Source organism: Ambystoma mexicanum, chromosome 9 (genome assembly GCF_040938575.1).
Source record: "Ambystoma mexicanum isolate Mex_15411 chromosome 9, UKY_AmexF1_1, whole genome shotgun sequence".
Classification (NCBI taxonomy): Eukaryota; Metazoa; Chordata; class Amphibia; order Caudata; family Ambystomatidae; genus Ambystoma; species Ambystoma mexicanum.
In genome coordinates this window covers 681,655,034-681,673,644 of record NC_090931.1, presented here as the reverse complement: position 1 = coordinate 681,673,644, position 18,611 = coordinate 681,655,034, and the positions used below count along the sequence as shown (strand labels likewise).

At 42.4% G+C, this 18,611-nt stretch overlaps 1 protein-coding gene across 15 annotated transcripts in view; it reads right to left on the bottom strand.

The window, feature by feature from the left end:
- Positions 1 to 2,172: 2,172 nt before the first annotated feature.
- ABI2 (abl interactor 2) overlaps positions 2,173 to 18,611 on the bottom strand; it is a 1,586,546-nt gene continuing 1,570,107 nt past the window's right edge. For all 15 annotated transcript variants that reach the window (XM_069615537.1, XM_069615533.1, XM_069615538.1 and 12 more), the window contains one exon: positions 2,173 to 9,803. In XM_069615537.1, the coding sequence (XP_069471638.1) occupies positions 9,628 to 9,803 (176 nt within the window). In that variant the 3' untranslated portion in view covers positions 2,173 to 9,627. The remainder of the gene's footprint in view (positions 9,804 to 18,611) is intronic.

Here is an 18,611-nt window from a genome sequence, read left to right as displayed (position 1 = left end):
TTCTTTCGATGGGATGGTCCGACGACGTATTCCATATCGCTCCCGCCCGGCCTTCCCCGCTGCAGAATTTCTTTTGCGATTGCAGCTTACGTTCTGCAAGGCTTTGTGTCTGACTGGCAGTTGACTTAAGTCACACGTTCTGGGGGAAAAAACTACAACTGAGGCTATGGGCGTTGTGCGTCCTACTTATCACATCGGATGACGTCGGACGTCGCAGGAGGTCCTCGACGACGGCGTATCGACGTCATCGACGCAGGACGCAGACGCCGAAAAAGTTTCCGAAGCAGCACAGCTGTGGTGATTACATGTCAGATATGGAATACGTCGTCGGACCATCCCATCGAAAGAACGTTACCAGGTAAGAAAGTAACTTGTTCTTTGCTGTATAGTGCGCATTACAAATAACCAATAAATACAATAATAATATTGGCTATTATTTATTACCAACACAATTTATCAACTTCATAAGATTGATGTGCTTCACCCGTGCCAGGCAAAGTGCAGGCTTGTCCCATATCACAGGCGATGACCTAACCCATGAGTAAAACGGGATACTACACTTGTGACACGACTAAACAGGGAGAACGATCGCATTCTATTCTCGTATTGAGGACAAAATAGGGCAGTGTAAGCATACAGAACTCTGTGCTTGAATCCGGCCAGTTAACTGACTTATTGCCTTTAAAAATGCCAGAAAACCCAAAACACAAATAACGGTAAACAGATCCCCAAACCCCCAGTATTTACTGAACACCATTCAACTTTGTATCCCCATGAAAATGTGCAGTAACAGACGCTACGACTCCAAATCCTGTCTAAAATTGTGGTTCCAGTTGGGGCGGCAGCCCGTTTTCCTTTCTCATGCCATGTAAACAATGTTTTACAACCTCAAGCTGCACCTCTCACCCTTAAATGTATACTCTTCTGTATTCTAATAATAAAGAACTCAACCTGTCCTCTGATTGTAAAGAGTGCCATGTGTCCCTCACTCTGTGTTCGTAGAGGGAGACCAATCGCTTATTCATAAAGAGCCAGACTGTTCCTGCTTCACAAACAGCTAATCTGGCTCATTGTAAATAGCAGAACAGTTAGTCACTGGTAGAAACCCAACCTATCACTTCTAGTCCTCAAGAGTTCAACCTGCCCATCTCTGTTCACAAAGACCCCAATTACATTTGTTTTCATCATACGAGGCCACACCTGTGGCGGTGCAGAACTTTACAAATAACGCAAGCCCACCCTGTCCTTCCCTCATTATAAATATCCCAACGTACCGAATCTTGATTAACAGCCCAAGCTGATACTCTCTAACAATAAATCAACAGGTACACAACCACACGGCGCTGAACAAAAAACGTTTGTCAAGAAAACTCAACTTTAATCAAAAATTAACAGCCAACACGTGTTTCGGCCTCACAGTCTTCTTCCAGGCTATTATGAAGATACCATGGAAAAATAAAACAATGCAACAATATAATTAAATATTACACACGTTGTAAATTAACAAAGTACGTAGCATCAGATTGTATCATTAAGAAACACAGAGCACAAGCATGAGGGTCGGAAAAAGAAGCAAACTTGTTATAATTGAAACGCATTCTTATGGTCCCACCTGTATGTTGGGTGGTTGTTGTAAAACTGCAATATTCTCAATATAAACCCAGCAGTGCAGTAGAATTGATATTGATCAGCTCTATTAAGCTGCCCGTTGGCGTGTCAGTGCACCCCCCTCTCTAACAATAAAGACCCTATCCTATATTTTCTCATTATCAACAGCACAGCCCCTACCTCAACAGCACAGCCCGTACCTCACTGCTCACTAAGATTCAACCCTACCTCTCTGCAATTGTAAAATACCATTCTTTGAGAAGTGCACTGAAATCATCCATGTATTAGGTGCTTACCAAGCTTGCCGGCCTCCAGAAGGTCCATTTTTAAATATAGCTTCTTAACTGCTACTAGTCACTAATAATTGCTTCTCATTTTCAGGAGCCTGGCTACTTGGTTGACTTTAAATGTATATATATTCTGACTTCACTTCTAAACACACGTTCCCTGTTCAGGTAACAACAAAGCTCCCAACATACAGTGCCTTGAGCTTTTCGACATTGTGCATGCTAATCCAATTCGTCCGAGTAGGGAACAGACAATTGCATTCATGGGAAACATGACTGTGCTTTCAGTTCATTTTTATTTAGGGCTTGTAACAAGAGTTCTCAGTACACAGCAACAGTTAATTCAAAGTACAATTATAAAACATTATTCGGATTTCCCACTCATTTGCGAAGTGGGTCAATGGCACACACAAAACATAACTGGTGGCAAGATGGCTGCCTAGACACCATTCTATCATTGTTGTCCAGATAAAAAATAGGACTCAATTATTTTTCTTAATATTTGTGACGGGGGCAAATACAGAGAAGCTACCCTAAACATAGTGGGTGAAAATGTTTGCTCTGTTAACATCTAGTAACAAGGAAGGCATTCATGAATCCTTTAATTGCATTAACAGCGACAAACTCAAAAGCGCAAATTATTAATTTTTCTGTACTGAAGAATAGCCAAATTCATCATCAAAATAACAGAACACATATGGTGTCCAATTGAGCTTTCTTATCAGCACTAAATGCTGCAGAGGTGGATTTTCAAGATTAGCATTAACAGTTGAGGACCGTGGACCAGTCTTGCGGTTCAGTAAAATGCCCCACGTCGTCGGCTCTTCAACCCTATTGGGGATATTTCACATCACAATGTCTGAAACTTCACAATATAGAAAGGGGCAAATTTCACATTATAGAAAGGGGCCAATTTCACATTTAAGGTTAACACATACAAGGAAATGCTGCTCCACAGGTGTCTGAGGCTCATGCAAAAATTGGTGCCCTGAACATCAAAGGCTGGGTAAATTGGTATACCTGATGTAACCCGGCCAATGGCATCAAGTAAATGTTTGCTATTGAGCACTGCTCCTCATCAGAAGGCTAGGTAAGGCCACTTCAGACGTACATGTGCAGCGAACGCGTGGCAGCTTTCACTTATACCAAATGAACTGCTTGGGGAACACTTTTGTAACATGCACTTATACTTTTTAAAAAATAGCCTACTCCAGGCGTGGCTGTGCTCTAGTGAGAACTGTCATGCTTTCGATAGGTTTTCAGTAGAACGCAACTTTCAACGAAGTCACGCATCACATATTCAAAACATGACATAATGCAACCATCATCAGTGTGTTCTTTAATAAAGTAGGACCTGTGAAGGCTCTCACCAAAATGCCACAAAATGCTGCATTATTTCTAATACTTTCCTGAAGCAGTGGATTGGGTTTATTACTCGATAGCAATACTAAACTTCATACTACCATGTGAAAAAAACATGATTTTAAAAAACCTAAGAGGAATTCCTACCTTGCACACACTATTCTTGTATTAGTAATTTACAGTAGCATCCTTGATATGACATTTGTTAATTCTGGGTCCAACAGTTGTGAAATCTTAATTTCATAAGTGTTTCAATTCACCTTTAAGGTTACCCTTAGGCAAATCACCAGGAAAAAGAGTTTGTCTGAACAATTTTAATCCCCTTTAAAAATTTACAGATGCACGACAACGTCAAATGCATATTTTTGTCCTGAGCTCTGAATGTACACAAGCACTTACAAGGCAGTTAAACTGGATCAAAAGGGTGCAAGGGTGCACACCTAAAGTAACTTCATGGAGAAACCAGATTCTGCAACAAAAGTGATCTACCACAAGGAGATCATGCCCGATCCTAGTGGGCTGTGAGATTTGGATATAATCCTGTGCTGCAGAGGGAATAGGGGCAGGTATGCTGTGATTAGGGTATGCCTTTGTTGCCTTGGTCCTCTTTTGGGAAACCTCTCCTGGTGCATACTATGTCGTGAAATGAGTGGTTCTCTAGCATTCCTGAGTGTAGAGGCTTTATCACAATTCTTACGCAAAAATCGTTTTTGTTTTGTAAAAATGTTTAACCCATCGCTCAGGTAATTGCGCACAATATTATCCAGGTATACTCTATTTGGGACCCACTTATCGCTATACATTCAGGGACAATCATTTAAATGTTGGCTTTTTAGCCATTGACCATAACTCTGAGACTCTACCGTACAAGTGTCATTGTTTGAGGATTTCATCTTTAAAGAGCTGCTTGATGTCATCTGCCATGAATTGCTAGTTATCTTAAGAGCTTCTTCAAACTCAAATTTGGTCCATATCAAAAGGCAGACATGACTGTTTTGCTAAAAAAGTTAAATGCCTGAGCTAAACTATTCCGACTCAGCAAATCCAGTGGCAAAACTGCCTTTCACATCCCATTCTTGGTGCGAGTACCTTACAACCCTCTAGGATGCAGTCCTAATACAGAGGTCCTTCTCAGTCTCCCTCCTGGATGTGGCAGAATGGCAGTGGTTTACATGTAACATCAGTGGCATTTGACATTGCTGGTCACCATGGGATGGCTTGGTGTAAATTAAGTATGAATGTCAGACTGAAAGCTGGCCAGTATTATTTTGGAGGAATAGACAATTATATCTTCACTACCACGCTTCTCATTATGGGTCCCTTTCAAATGGGGGTAGAGTGGGGGTACTCGTTATCCTCCATGCTTTTTAACTTGTACTTAGAACCACTTGCTTCTATTATTCACTCTGATGGATTGCATTTTATGTTATGTGCTGCTAAAATAGTCATCCCCTATTCCTTTCTGAAGTGCTATTAAAAAGGCTTCCGATGTCCAAAAAGAGGAGAGGACAGAAGAGAAAATCTCGTATTTTGCGTGGGCTACTGCAAGTTCTTTCTGTTGTTCCTAAATCTTTTGCCTCATTCGACCCACCTTTTCCTAGTCAAAAAATAATTAATTCCATCCCATCACTATCATTCAGATCTGTAGAACGTAAACTCTTGCTGGTACTTTATTTTGGAGGGTTAGAAGGTATGGTAGATACTTGTCTGTCTTGAGTTCCAGGATGTCTAACTCAACATATCCACCCTTCCCTCTGTGCATTGGCTTGTTACTGGGTAAAAAGAGGTTTTACAGTGAAGTTAAAACCTTACTATTCCCTATGAGCTCTGCCAGGTGTTCTACAGTGAACGAGCATACACTTTCCGTAGCCTGGGGCGAACAATGCTGCCGTCTTGCCCTTCTGGTTGAAAGGATACATCGAGGTGAGACGTGCTGAAAATCACAAAAACCTAAGTTTGCACTCTCCAAACGGTTGATATTTAGACATTCATCTCTATGAGCACCCACTATGTTTTAAAGCTACAGATGTGTGGCAGAGGAGTGTGCCAACAAGATGCATTGTAGGCAGCAAGGGAGTAGATGTGGCTTTACAGCTAACACCATCCACCCACAACTCACCACTCTGCACATAACAGCAACAAAATGAAGCACTGAAAGCAGAGCTTACTGAAGATATTTCTGTGAACTGAAGAGTTAAAAAATAATGTACTTTGGGCTATTGTGAAATGTAAAGTAATGTAAGAAAAAGGTATTCTGTGCTTTCAGTAATACAAAGAATGAGGGAGCATATATCCAGCAATTAAGGGAAACATGTACTTCCGAGCCCCCTTACTTTAAACATTGATGTTACAACAAAGGAATGATGCTGCAGTCACATAAACCTCCCAATGTATATAGACAGATTTTGTAAGTCACCTCGTTATTTTCTTGGCGTAAATACTACTGTGCAACCATATCACAATTTCGTGAATTAAAGCAACAACCTCGTCCACTTCAAATCTGTAAAGAATGCTGGTTTCTTAGAAAATAGCTCTGCTTATTAGTATGTTTTACAAAGAAACTAATGGAAAATGTACCCCAATTGAAAGCAGAGCCTAAAAACATCATCATCATGAAAGTAGCTCGTCTTGTTTCTATTGGTAAATAAGGTGGGCTCAGTTAGGAGGTGTTATGTATGTATGTATGTATGTATGTATGCTAAGGCCACTGCAGAAACCTACACCAATTATTTCCGGAACTTGCACACACATTCCTGTTTGCAGTTGGGAAATCAGCAAGATCCACACTTGCATTAGATGTTCAATGTGGTTACTGTAGCTCTCCGAGGAGAGAGAGATTTGTTCATGAAATTACATCTGTGGTTTCAAGTTATGGTTCCTGCCCTTCATTTCAGGGATTTCGTTTGTGCAGTTAGCTTGTAAATATTACAACTGACTTCATCCCCCACAATTGGTCGACGCACTTTTTTGCCCTGTCACAATGTTGTAGATGACTTGATGAAGATATTCCCCTCGAAAGGGCCAACACTTTAGAAGTATTCACTAGCAGAACAAATCATAACAGATTCATGACAAGAATAAACTGAAAGAAAGCTGCTGATTTAGAATAGAAGTGAAGAGAAAAAAGTAGGACGTCAAACAGATTAGATATTAGCAGTGAGGCCAAGGCAAATGAAAGGTCCTGCCATGAGATACTTACACCTGCTCATCTACAGACACATTTAAACTAAACAAGGTCCATTAGACTATGCCCATTGCATTGTTCAGGATGCATCACAGTAACTTTGTAAACTGGCTTTCTGTTATGCTCTCGCTTGACTTGTAACCGGGTGCGAATGCTTTCAGCCAACTATTTTCGACCCTCTGGTGAAGGCTCTTGGAATCTGGTATAGTGAACATTTGTAGTTTTTGACTGTACCGGAGAACTGTAAATATTTCACATGCTACACACTTTCTACAGGACCAATAACGGACGAGACTTCTGTTGGGCGCACCTAGATTTCTAAATTAATACACACGAAATTAAATGATATCCTAAAGAGGCAATTTAATTGGGGTAACTCAAAACCAGGGATTTCCAGCAATGAATGTCCTTTCGTGAAATACAGTTTATCTGAACAAGACCCCACCTGAAACACGACCACCAGTGAAGTTCACCTTTCACGCATTTATGCCGCTCTCTGATGAATCAAATGTGCGCATGCAATAAATCACACAGACTGATACACTTCCAGGGGCTAGGACATCATTTTGGGCGTTTTGCAGGATAGGTCTGAATAGTTATCTGTTTTTACACATCAAAGTGCCCAATGCTTCAGTCATATTGCTGTGCTTATCTATTGCAGATGTGCTGTAATGCGTCTATTATGAAGCAACATATAGTGTTGGACTGCACATAAGGAAATGGTGTGTACCAAATAAGGGAGTGCATTTTCCAAAATCTCCATTTGAACTATTCCGCCTCATCTTCATAGACACAATATCTTCTAAAGATTCCCAAACAATAGAAAGTATCATAGAAATCGGGGAACAATCTCAGAAAGCATTAATCATTGCGAAATCAAGCAATGGAAACCCAAGTGTCTAGTGCTGACCTATCATGTGCTAAAAACTTGTGCTGCATTAATATTTGGCCAGAAGGATTATCCTACTGGCTGGAAGTTCCAAGTTAGTTTAGCAATTCTAATAAATGTGTGATTTCTTGTTACCAGACCACCGAGCGTTCCTTCCCTTGATCCGGCTTGTTAGTGGCTTATAAATTGCTATATGGCCTGCACTGGTTCTATAACCGGGGAACTTCACTCATACCCTTACATCCCCGCTCCCTCCAGTCTTTGTCCTTCTCCTGTTCCCAAGCAATCTGAAGCAGCTTCAGCGGCACGAGCGATATACAAGAAAAATAAAATATATTTCTGTGCAATGTGTACATATGTATCAGCGATACAAAAAGAATATACAAGAAACTTTAGTGGCAAGTAAATTATAAACCAAAATATACTCTGAATCTTTAGCTCCCTTTGAGTTGTCAGACTCCTGTAAGTTCTTATGTTGGCTTATTTGTATATATATAAAAAACGAACACTATGGTGAATATTCACCCCCTGCTACCACCGGAAACATTACTATCCGTCAAGTTCGAAATGGGTCTCTTAATCTGTCTGTGGAATGAATGCAATGGAAAATCAGTAGTCTAGCTGTGTCACTTGCTATCAAATTACTATTAACCTGCAAAACTAAACAATTAGCATTAAATCTCCATAAAATGTGAATTCAGATCTTTAAAAAATCGACTTTAAATGTAATCCAATAGCCATTTCATAAAGGGTATGACCCGTCAGCTTGGATGCCAGCTAAATAGAAGTGTTAATACACAACGCCTACACTTGGTGCTGTACCAGGCAGCATGACTCCAGCCACATGTTCTGCTTTGCTACAGTTGCATACACGTACCAGGATTGTCACTATCTAGATAGAAATATTGCATTAGCCTTCTGGAGCTAGGTTTTTATTCCAGCTACTGGATGACAACTGCAAAGGACAGACAGTACCTCCCTTTCAGACACATATAGGCAGTGTGCTTGGCAGACCCATTATGGTCACTGGAGACACAGGTCTGAGGTGTAACTGAGAACTGCTACAAGGAATCTATATAACCTCCAAATATCAGTTCACAGGATTACAAGATCTGGACTACATTCAAACATTTTGCAATGCAGGTGACTAGATGAGGTGAAGAGAATAGGATGGGAGCCAGAAGATTTAGCTCGTACCTTGCATCTCATGAGATGTGCAAACTATCTGCTCGTGAATCATCCTGCATGCATCACAGGGCTTTCACAGTAGTGTTTTTCCTTTACGTTTTTCATAACTCACTCATTAAATTGGCATAAACTGCTGTGCCTAAATGCTATTTTTAACTACCGCCTCCTTCTTAGAAGCAGAATTTTCCAAGTAGAGAGAGAAGAGGCTTTGACCTCCAGCGCCCCACATAAAAATTGCCCTTTAAGCTCAACTGAATTCATAACCCTGGTTTACCCCATCAGGATTAAGATTGTGCTAATACTAGACTCTTTGGTGACAGCAGGCAGGACTCTCTTCTAGTAGTGCCAGTGCATCAAACACTAGCATATTAGCATTTTTCATATTCTAGCAGTCCACCTAAGGCTGAAAAACACTATTTTTACAAGCAGCATTTTGATCAAAGATGCGAAGGAGCAGCAAAGAGACAAAGTGAACAAAAACCATCTGCGCATAAACATCTATTGATCTACTATTGCTGGACAGGTGCAGCAGTGTTCATGTAAGGATGTAACAAATTACTGTGATAATTAGCTGCCCTACATTGGAACTGAGTTATTTGCCACATACCGACAGTGTGCTCAAAGGAAGAGAGGGCATTAACAGGCTAGGATAATACCCCTTGACACCAACAGTCCATAGATACCTTGCCAGTACACAACACCATACAAATGTAAGTGATTAATCCAAGGCAGGATTTAACCCTGAGAATATCCCAGGCTCTCCTTACTACCATAAGGAGGCAACCCCAAAAGAATACTAGGTTTCAACTTTTCAATAGGTTGGTGGCTACAACAGGCCATCTATTCCTGAAACGTGGAAAGGAGTGTACATGTAGCTCAACAGAAGAGGCGTCCATCAGCCTCAACTGACAGCGGGAAGATCTCAAACAATGTGTACCATTAGGATGTCATCTTTTAATAATGGAAACAAAAAAATATAGAGTGGCTTCAATCACTATAGTCCTTCATTCAGCAGTTCATTTGTGTGGCCTCCAATGGGCTGGTGAGGATCTGGGATGCCCAGACTGTTCCATGAGAGTGAGGTGCAGTACTGCACCTGCCTGAAGTTATCACTCAGAGTAGTGCATGATGGATTCCACATAGTTCCCTGGGAAGAGCCCAGTCACACCGTTCATGACACCTTCGTACCAGCCATCATCATTTTTCTTAATGACGTAAATAATGGCTCCTTCCTGGAATGATAACTCATCCTCCTTGTCTTTTGAGTAGTCGTAAATCGCCACAACTAGGGAACAATGTAAATAACAATAAGCTAGAGAGAAAAGCAATATTAAAAACATGCACACTAATAGTCATTTATGAGGAATTGTCACATAAAGGAAACTATTCGAAAAAAAAGGTGGTTGAAACAAGGTATGCACTTTTTCCTTTCGTCAATGGACAATTGTACAGACTTGTTGCCATAGATGTCTGGAACCTGAGTGCAGAGAATGAAAGATGAATTCTTACCTTTAATCCATAATCAAAGAGCTGTCTGTTACAGCTGTTCCACACAGTTTTGAAATGTAATGGCAATGGGAGTGGTTGGTGGGATTAAAATGTAAAATTGAGGTCATATGGGTGCCTTCAAAGGCTCTAGAACATCAGTGACGCTGCACACAATAGACTGTCAACTGGCCCTAAATGTGGTTCTAGACAGATTTCAGCGAAAGGCAAACAGGAAGCAGAGAACACAAATGTGAACAGGAGAGAATGAATGAAATCTGCTGCAGCATGAAAAATATAACATTACCTAACTTGAACGACCCTTGGGTCCCATGAGGTTTATACAAGTTTGAATGGATACCATTTTTAGTAAGGCACTAGTATTGGAGGATGCAATGGCAATCAATACACGTTAGAAAATGGAAGGGGATTACACAGCTGTTTTATATCATCTTAATTATTGAAAATCTCTTCAAACACTTCCGGTGCTCAGGGTCAGACCTTGGCTCTGGAACAAATTATTACAATGAAAAAAGCATTTAACAAAAAATGATAGACCCATTGGCGCTCTAATCAGATATACCCTCCATTACAAACTTACAAATAAATAACTTTTCAATTATTACTGCAAAATACCAAATCACATTTGATTCTTAACAGTCCATCAAAAACCTATATTGTCACCTTACAAGTTACATTTCAAACACTAATGCATGTGTTGTCGCAAAACAAGATTTATTGCAAACTTTAGTTAATGAGAACGCAGAATTATATCAATAAAACAGTTCTTAGAAAGGACAAATTAATTGCTGTGGTAAATCTACTGTCCCTTCATCGCCCAACGCGTTTCGGATACAACATTTATCCTTCAGAGGAAAAACTGTCTTGCTTAAATGTTCAAAGGTTTTGGTCTCATCTAAGGGTCAGGTGGTAACCGATGTTTACGACCTACCCTGAGGGGAAATCATTGTAAATGCTTCCATTGCAGGTTGTAATTTATGAGTGTGTGCTCACATGACAATTCATTAGAAAATCCACCTTGAACATTCCATCTAAACGTTATTTTTAGGCGAGCTGCAGGGCACAAGCAGTTGGGCTACACCTTATCAGCTGTGGTGGTTCGGGTGGGTAGGCAATTTCTTTGGCAGCATAAAAATAGATTTGAATACTTGCCACATAAGGTTCATCAACTTCCAAATAATAGCCCCCTTGGACAGCGAGTAGTCCAGGCATGAGAAAACCTGGAGAATGCAGGAAACATTTCCCAGCGTAAAGCCCTGTGTCAGAGACTTGGAAAAAGATTGAACAACACTGTTGGCCTGTAGGCGTGAAGAAGCATAGCCCACCATACTAGCGAATTATAGCATCTTTAAGTCACCTCCAAAGACTTGGCCGACTGACCTTGAATTGCATGTCCCAGTGTTAATAAAGTTATGTGAATTAGACCAAGTAGTGGATTTACAAATGGCCTCAAAAGCTACTCGACACTGAACTGCAATGGGCATTGCCTTGCTCCTTGCTGCATGAGTTTGCTGCTTTCTGGCAAAAAAAACATTCTAGTATCTGAAACATATGATCTGCATAACAAGGCGTAGCAAGTAAAGTAATCTTTGAAAGCGTATTTGTCAGATTATAGGCCACATTATGTGACAAAGAGCCTATCTGATTTCCTTCTAGCCTTTTCTCCATCTAGAAGCTTTGTAGAAGAACATTATTTAAACGAAAATGTTTCTACCAGTTATACAGGTGCAGAGGGCCTGTACAAAGCCAACTGGCATTGATGCAGGTACATTATCCTATAATTTATACCAATGCGGTTACCCAGATGAAGCGATTATAGCCGATACAAAGATAAAGCGATTGCAGCTGATACAAAGAGCCTCTCCAAAATCAGAGAAGCCATGTTAGAATATTTGTGTACAGACGACGATTGGGACAGGTTGGTTTGAGTAAGCACATTCAGTAACACGTCATACATATTCAAGAAGATTCTTTTAAAACACTGGCACATGCTTAGCACAGGAAAGTCACACTTTGAACAACCACCCTTGGCATTTAGAAGAAGGTATAGTACTCTGGACAATCTTATCGGTATTTACATTTACGCAAAGACAACTGTTATGAATTCAATATCATTAGTCTGTTTCCGGCTGTGTCCTACCCCCCCAGGTGGCCAGGGGACAGCAGCCACTACCCGATCTCGAACGTGGGGGGCAGCTATATGCGGGCAGGATCACGTGGGGGAGACAACCTGCGGGAGTGAGTTGTGCTATCAGAGGATGAGACATGATATCCCCCTTTCCCCTTGCAGGATCAATCTCCCATACACAGCACCTTAATGACCTATTGTGATTCTCTCTCTCTGCTCCCTCAAAGGAGAGTGCTGAATTTATCTAAATCCAATCTACAGACCAACTTTCAAACACTGACTTGCCTCTGAACATGGTAAAACCATTCCTCCAATATTTTCGTGCAAGTTAGTTAAAAGGAACTACTGTTCCCAGAAACATCTTAACCCTGCGACGAGGAAGAGGAATGGAAGAATGCAGAGCAGGAGAAACCCCAAGCACAGGCAAACTCTCTAGTTGATGGGAGCCTGTGCCTGGGATGTTTGAAACTGGATCGCCAGAAGAAAATCAGACTGCTGGTGGGAGCAGGCTGTAACTCTAGTGCTATCGAGGAGTTAAGAGAGGGACGTTTGAGCCAAGAGCTCAAGTGTTAACCAGAGTAAGGCTGCGTGAAGAGGAATTGACGTGGGAACAGCAGAAGCAACTAAATGCTTCTGGGCATTCGACAGTGGAAAGCAGCAGCAATACACTTAACGGAGACCCAGGAGATTAGAAGCCTAGGCGGAACCACAGGAAGCAGGGAAGCTGAAAGCTGAGCAGCGAGAAGAAGACAGCGGCATCCAGTGACAGTCGTCAGCGGGCTGTGAGCAGACCGGGAAATGCCATGAAGTGCCAGCCAGTCCACGCTGGGATGAAGGGAACACCGTGGCGTATTGGCAAGCACGCTGCATGTTCAAATTTGAACAGCCCGAAACGAATAAAGAAATGCAGCTGTTTATTTCATCTCGGGAGGATAGCTGAGGGGCAACGCACTCGCCTAGGAAGCCGAACGACGCAGAGCAACACCGGTTTGATCACTGGGTCCCCGCTTAGAAACCTCTGGGTATTAAGCACGTTATAAATGAACAATCATAATCATAACAAAAGCGAGAATGTAAAAGTACATTTGCCACATAAGGGAATCTTTGAAGTTTGCCCCTGTGTACAGAGAATAAGAAACAGTAACAAGTTATTCACCGGACAATGTGAATTAACTAATAACGCTACAGTGGTGGATTACCAAGCTTGGAAGTGTCAGCAAAACAATAACAAGGCAATATACTAGGGACAAAAAGAATTAGACATTACGGCTAATAAGAGGATATCAAATTGGAGTTCCAGAGATGGGCATTTACAAGTGTGTGAATACAAGAAGCCCTCGCTGGAGAGTATATTAGGCAATCACAAGTGTGTGGATATAGGGGAAACAGAGAAACCCTGGCAGGAGAGTATACCAGGTATCATGACATCCCAAAAGCCAAAGACAATTATGCATGACTTTGGTACTGAGCAAGAGGAAAGACAAGAACTGTTATTTCCAAGAAACTGTCAAATTGACTTTGTCCAACTAAAAGGGCAGTACTACCTTATACATAACTTAATCAATACGCTTATAATAAGAGTGAAACCAGGTATGTAGTTGTCCTGGTAGCCTTGCAAATGCCTGTCTTGGGTTGTTTAAGCTATGTATAAATTAGAACTGCCCTCCTAGACAAAGACAATTTCCTGGAGAAAAAGCTGAGCTAATTTGCATATCCACAATGCCTTGCTGTTGTGGCTGGGAACTGGAGGTGACCTTCCAGTGATGGCTACTAGGTGGTGTTGTGGAATGTGTGACTTGGCTCAAATGGACTTTCTCTCTCTCTCTCTCTCTCTCTCTCTCTCTCACACACACATATATATACATATATATGTAAATTCATCTCACAAACCTAAGTCGCATATGCTTGAATTCTAAGAATCCATATTACATTGATGGGAAAAATTCCTACTGGAAGATATGGAAGAAAATATTAGTCAAACTTGTCCAGCTGCCCCCAATGGCATGAAATTAAGGGTTGTATTCTCAAGGAGTGTCAACCTGTTAAGCCAGCTAATGGTAAGTTTTCAACAATCAGAAATTGGTTTGACAAATGACATACTGTGGGAGAAGAGGAAAGGGTATTTAACTTGAAAGAGCTCTGGGATTTTGAAGGCTGCCAGAAGTGGAACAAACTGTCCAACTGGATGAGTGCTGAGCTGGGATAATATTTAGATATGAGAGAAACCATGAGACTTGTCCAACAGGAAGCCAGTAGCTGGATGCCTGAGGTAGGCCTGATTTCCAGAGGTGTATAAAGTGGGCCTGGCTGACTAGGGAAGAGATAATCTTGATGCTGTGAGGGTCCATGCTGGCTCTGTGCTTTAAAAGAATACTTCAAATTAAGTATAAAAAGCCCCATGTCCGCAAGAATCATTTTTCTACCGAGTTCCGGGAGTGGTGGAACTGGGCAGGAATAGTAGCTGGTACGACTTCCTGAATGCTTTAGCGTTTTAGTGTTCAATGCAACTTGTTTTCTCATTACATTCACACCACAGTGAGATCCGATTAAGTATAGAATAAATAGCATTTTACAGCGCATTGGGCACAGTGTCTGATAAATTATAACCAACTGAATGAGAATAAAGTGTGGTAGCATGTTCGTGTGAAATTTACCCTGCTTGCTGAGCATGTTTATATTCAAGGGAAGTTCAATTATAATTCTAAACTGGAACGCAATAGCATTTCTGCCCATGGTGCGCAGCCCCTTGCAACCAAAGCCAAGTAAATTAAATGCTGTGTGTTTTCACAGGCTTAGTCAAGAACTAGGGCCATGAACCGAGGCACATGCTTCTTAGCCAGATAGAGAATTTATAAACCAAGCCCTGTGTAAAACAGATATATTGGGATGAAGAACAAGTTACTTACCAACTGTAACTTTCTTTCGACTCGATGTTCCTCCCACGTATTCCTTATCTTTGATAAATCCATTTCCAGCTTGCTGGGCTCGGAATTTTTTTTCACAGTTGGTGGCGCTGTGCATCGACGTCCCGCGAAGGCCTTCATATCAGCGCTGACGTCACCATAGGTATAAATAGTCTTGCGCCAGCGTCTGTTGCGCAGTTCCGTTTTGAGGTGCTGTTTTTGCCTTGTATGACATGGTTAGTACCCTTGAAGGAGCAAAGGCTGCAACTACAAGGGAGGTTTTAATGCGGAGAAGGGTGGGAGGGGCGATAAGGAATACATGGGAGGAACATCCAATTGAAAGAACGTTACAGCGGGTAAGTAACTTGTTCTTCCAATGTATTGTCTCCTCCCACGTATTCCTCATATTTGATAGACTCCCAAAGCAGTAATGTGTAGAGGAGGCAGGAGTAAAATGTAATGATTTCTTTAAAGATGCACAGAGTGCAACACAGCTTTCCCAAATGTTGTCTCCTGGCTAGTGGAGGAATCTAGACAGTAGAATTTGGTGAAAGTATGTGTGGATGACCATGTGGCAGCCGCACATATGTCTTTAATTGGAACTCCTCTTTGGAGAGCTGAAGAGGCTGCCATACCCCTGGTTGAATGAGCTCTGATGTGTTGAGGAGGCTCTTTTCCTGCAAATTTATAGCACTCTATGATAGTTAGTATTATCCATCTTGAGATGGTCTGGTCGTGATAGGTAACTAGTTTATGTCCTGCATACCCCACAAACAACTGATCTACTTGTCTAATCCTTGCCAGTCTGTTAATGTAAAAACTCTAGGCACGCCTTGGATCCAGCCTGTGCAATCTCTCTTCCTCTTTCCCGGGATGGGGAGGAGGGTACAATGAAGGTAAGGTTATTTTTTGTGTGATGTGGAATTCTGAGACCACCTTTGGTAGGAAATTTGGCTTCACTTGAAGAACTACCGTATCTTTGTGAAAATCTGTATGAGGAGGTTTGCAAGATAAAGCTTGTAATTCGCTCACTCTTCTAGCAAAAGTTAAAGCCACTAAGAAGACTATTTTTAGAGTGAGAACCCTTGATGGACAGGGGTTCAAATATAGTACCCATTAGAAATTTCAAGACTAGGTTTAAATCCCACAGGGGGACTTGAAAAGGAGTTGGGGGAAAGACATTAGTCAACCCTTTCAGAAATTGAATAACTATCGGCAACTTGAAATATGAAGGCTCCTCAGCTGCGCGCTTAAAGATTGACAGCGCGGCAAGGTAACCCTTGACTGTGTCACCTTGAAGGCCTGAATTTGCCAAGTATAGTAAGAAAGATAACACCATCTGTGTACTACATGAAAAAGGGTCAATATTCTTATCTTTACACCAGCTTCAAAATGTGTTCCAATGGCAGCGGTATAAAGATTTTGTTGATGGCCTCCTGGCTGAAAGCAACACCTCCATTACGTCATCCAGGAGGTCCCAATCCTTGTATCTCAACCTTTCAGAAACCAAGTGTGAAGGTTGAGATTCCTGATATCTGGTTGGAGAGCCTGACCTCCCTCCTGTGAGAGAAGATCCTCTCTTTGTGGAAGACGAATCGGAGGACAGATGGACATGTCTAGAAAGATCCGGGTACCACGTTCTCCTGGACCAATCCGGGGCTATTAGGATCATGTGTTTCCGGACTCTACTCAACCTCCTGATCACTTGAGGAATGACGGGGACTGGAGGAAACTCATACAGAAGTGGAAACTCCCAGTCCACCACGAACGCGTCCCCTAGAGCTCCTCTCGGGGGAAATTCCCTTGAGCAAAACTGATCGCACTTCCGGTTGATACTGGTGACGAACAGATCTACCTGAGGGGTTCCCCAAAGGGGGAAGATCTCTTGAAGGACTTCCTGAGCTAGTTCCCACTCGTGGGAGACTGTTCTGCCTGCTCAGAGTGTCCACCGTTGTGGTGTTCTCCCCGGTTAGGTGAACTGTCGATAGAGAGATTCCTTCTTGAATTGGCCAGAACCAGAGCTGCATTGTCTCTCTGCACAGTGGCAGTGACCCTACGCCTCCTCTTTTGTTGAGGTAGTGCATGGCCATTGTGTTGTCCGTCATTATCAGGACATTTATTCCCTGTACTGATGGCAGGAAAGCTTTCAGTGCTAGCCTGATCGCTCTCAGCTCTAATAGGTTGATGTGTAGTCTGGACTCCGATGGAGACCAACGACCGCTGATGGTCAAGTCGTTGGCATGGGCTCCCCACCCCGTGAGTGAAGCATCCGTGACTACTGTTATCTCCGGCCATGGTTGCCAAAACTGTTCTCCTTTCAAGATGTTTGCCCGACAGGCCCACCACTGAAGGTCTTGTGCTACTCTGTCCGGGACTTGTAAGAGATGTGTCATTCTTCCAGAGAATTGTGACCACTGGGTCCTTAGCGCCAACTGGAGAGATCTCATTCTCAGGCGAGCCTCTGGCACTAGAAAAATGCAGGATGCCATGAGGCCGAGCAACCTTAAAAAGTCAAAGGCTGGTAGACGCTGGGCATTTTGAAACCTGGTGACCATCTGTAGAATATCTTGAGCCCTCACCTCTGGTGGCAAGGCTTTTCCCAGGGATGTGTCCAGGACTGCTCCAATGAACTTGAGTTTCTGTGACGGTATCATCTGTGACTTCTTTAAGTTGAGGGAGAAGCCCAGGTTGTGTAGGAAGTGGCAAACATAATCTAGATGGATCTGAGCTTGTACCGGGGACATTGCTCTGATCAACCAGTCATCCAGGTAGGGGTAGACATTAATTCTTTCCCTCCTTAGACTTGGTGCCACAACCGCCATTAGCTTGGTGAAGACCCTCGGGCAGAGGTCAGCCAAAATGGCAGAACCCGAAATTGATAGTGAGAGCTGCCAATGGCAAAACCTCAGGTACTTCCTGTGCTTGAGATGGATTGGCACATGAAAGTAAGCATCCTGAAGGTCCAGAGATACCAACCAATCCTGAAACTGGAGGGCCTTAACGATCTGAGAAAGGGTTACCATCTTGAACTATTCTTTCCTGAGGAATTTGTTCAATTCTCGCAAGTCCAAGATGGGTCTCAATCCTCCATCCTTCTTTGGTATTAGAAAGTAGGGGGAATACCAACCCTTGTTCCTCTCAGCTACAGGTACCGGTTCTATGGCATCTTTCTCTAGCAGGTCTGAAATCTCCTGCATAAGGAGCGGGTCTGGAAATTTCAAAGTTGTTCCCCAGTGATGGCTCTGAGGAGTATGCAGGAAAGGCAGGCAGTAACCTTGGGCAATTGTCTCCAATGCCCAAGCATCTGAAGTAATAGCCTTCCATTCTGTCAAATGTTGAGTTAACCTGCCTCCTACTGGTGTTTTGTGTGGAGAGACCTCAGAGTGGTTTAGAAGCGGCTGACGCAGATGCTGAGGGTAGAGCAGCACCTACTGATGCGGGCTTGGTACCTTTGACCCGTCCACCACGGGTGAATCGTCTCTGGCCCCTTTGAGCTGGCTGCCCTCAGCCTTTTCCGAATGCGGAGTAAAAACAAAAGGGCTTCCCCCTCCACGAA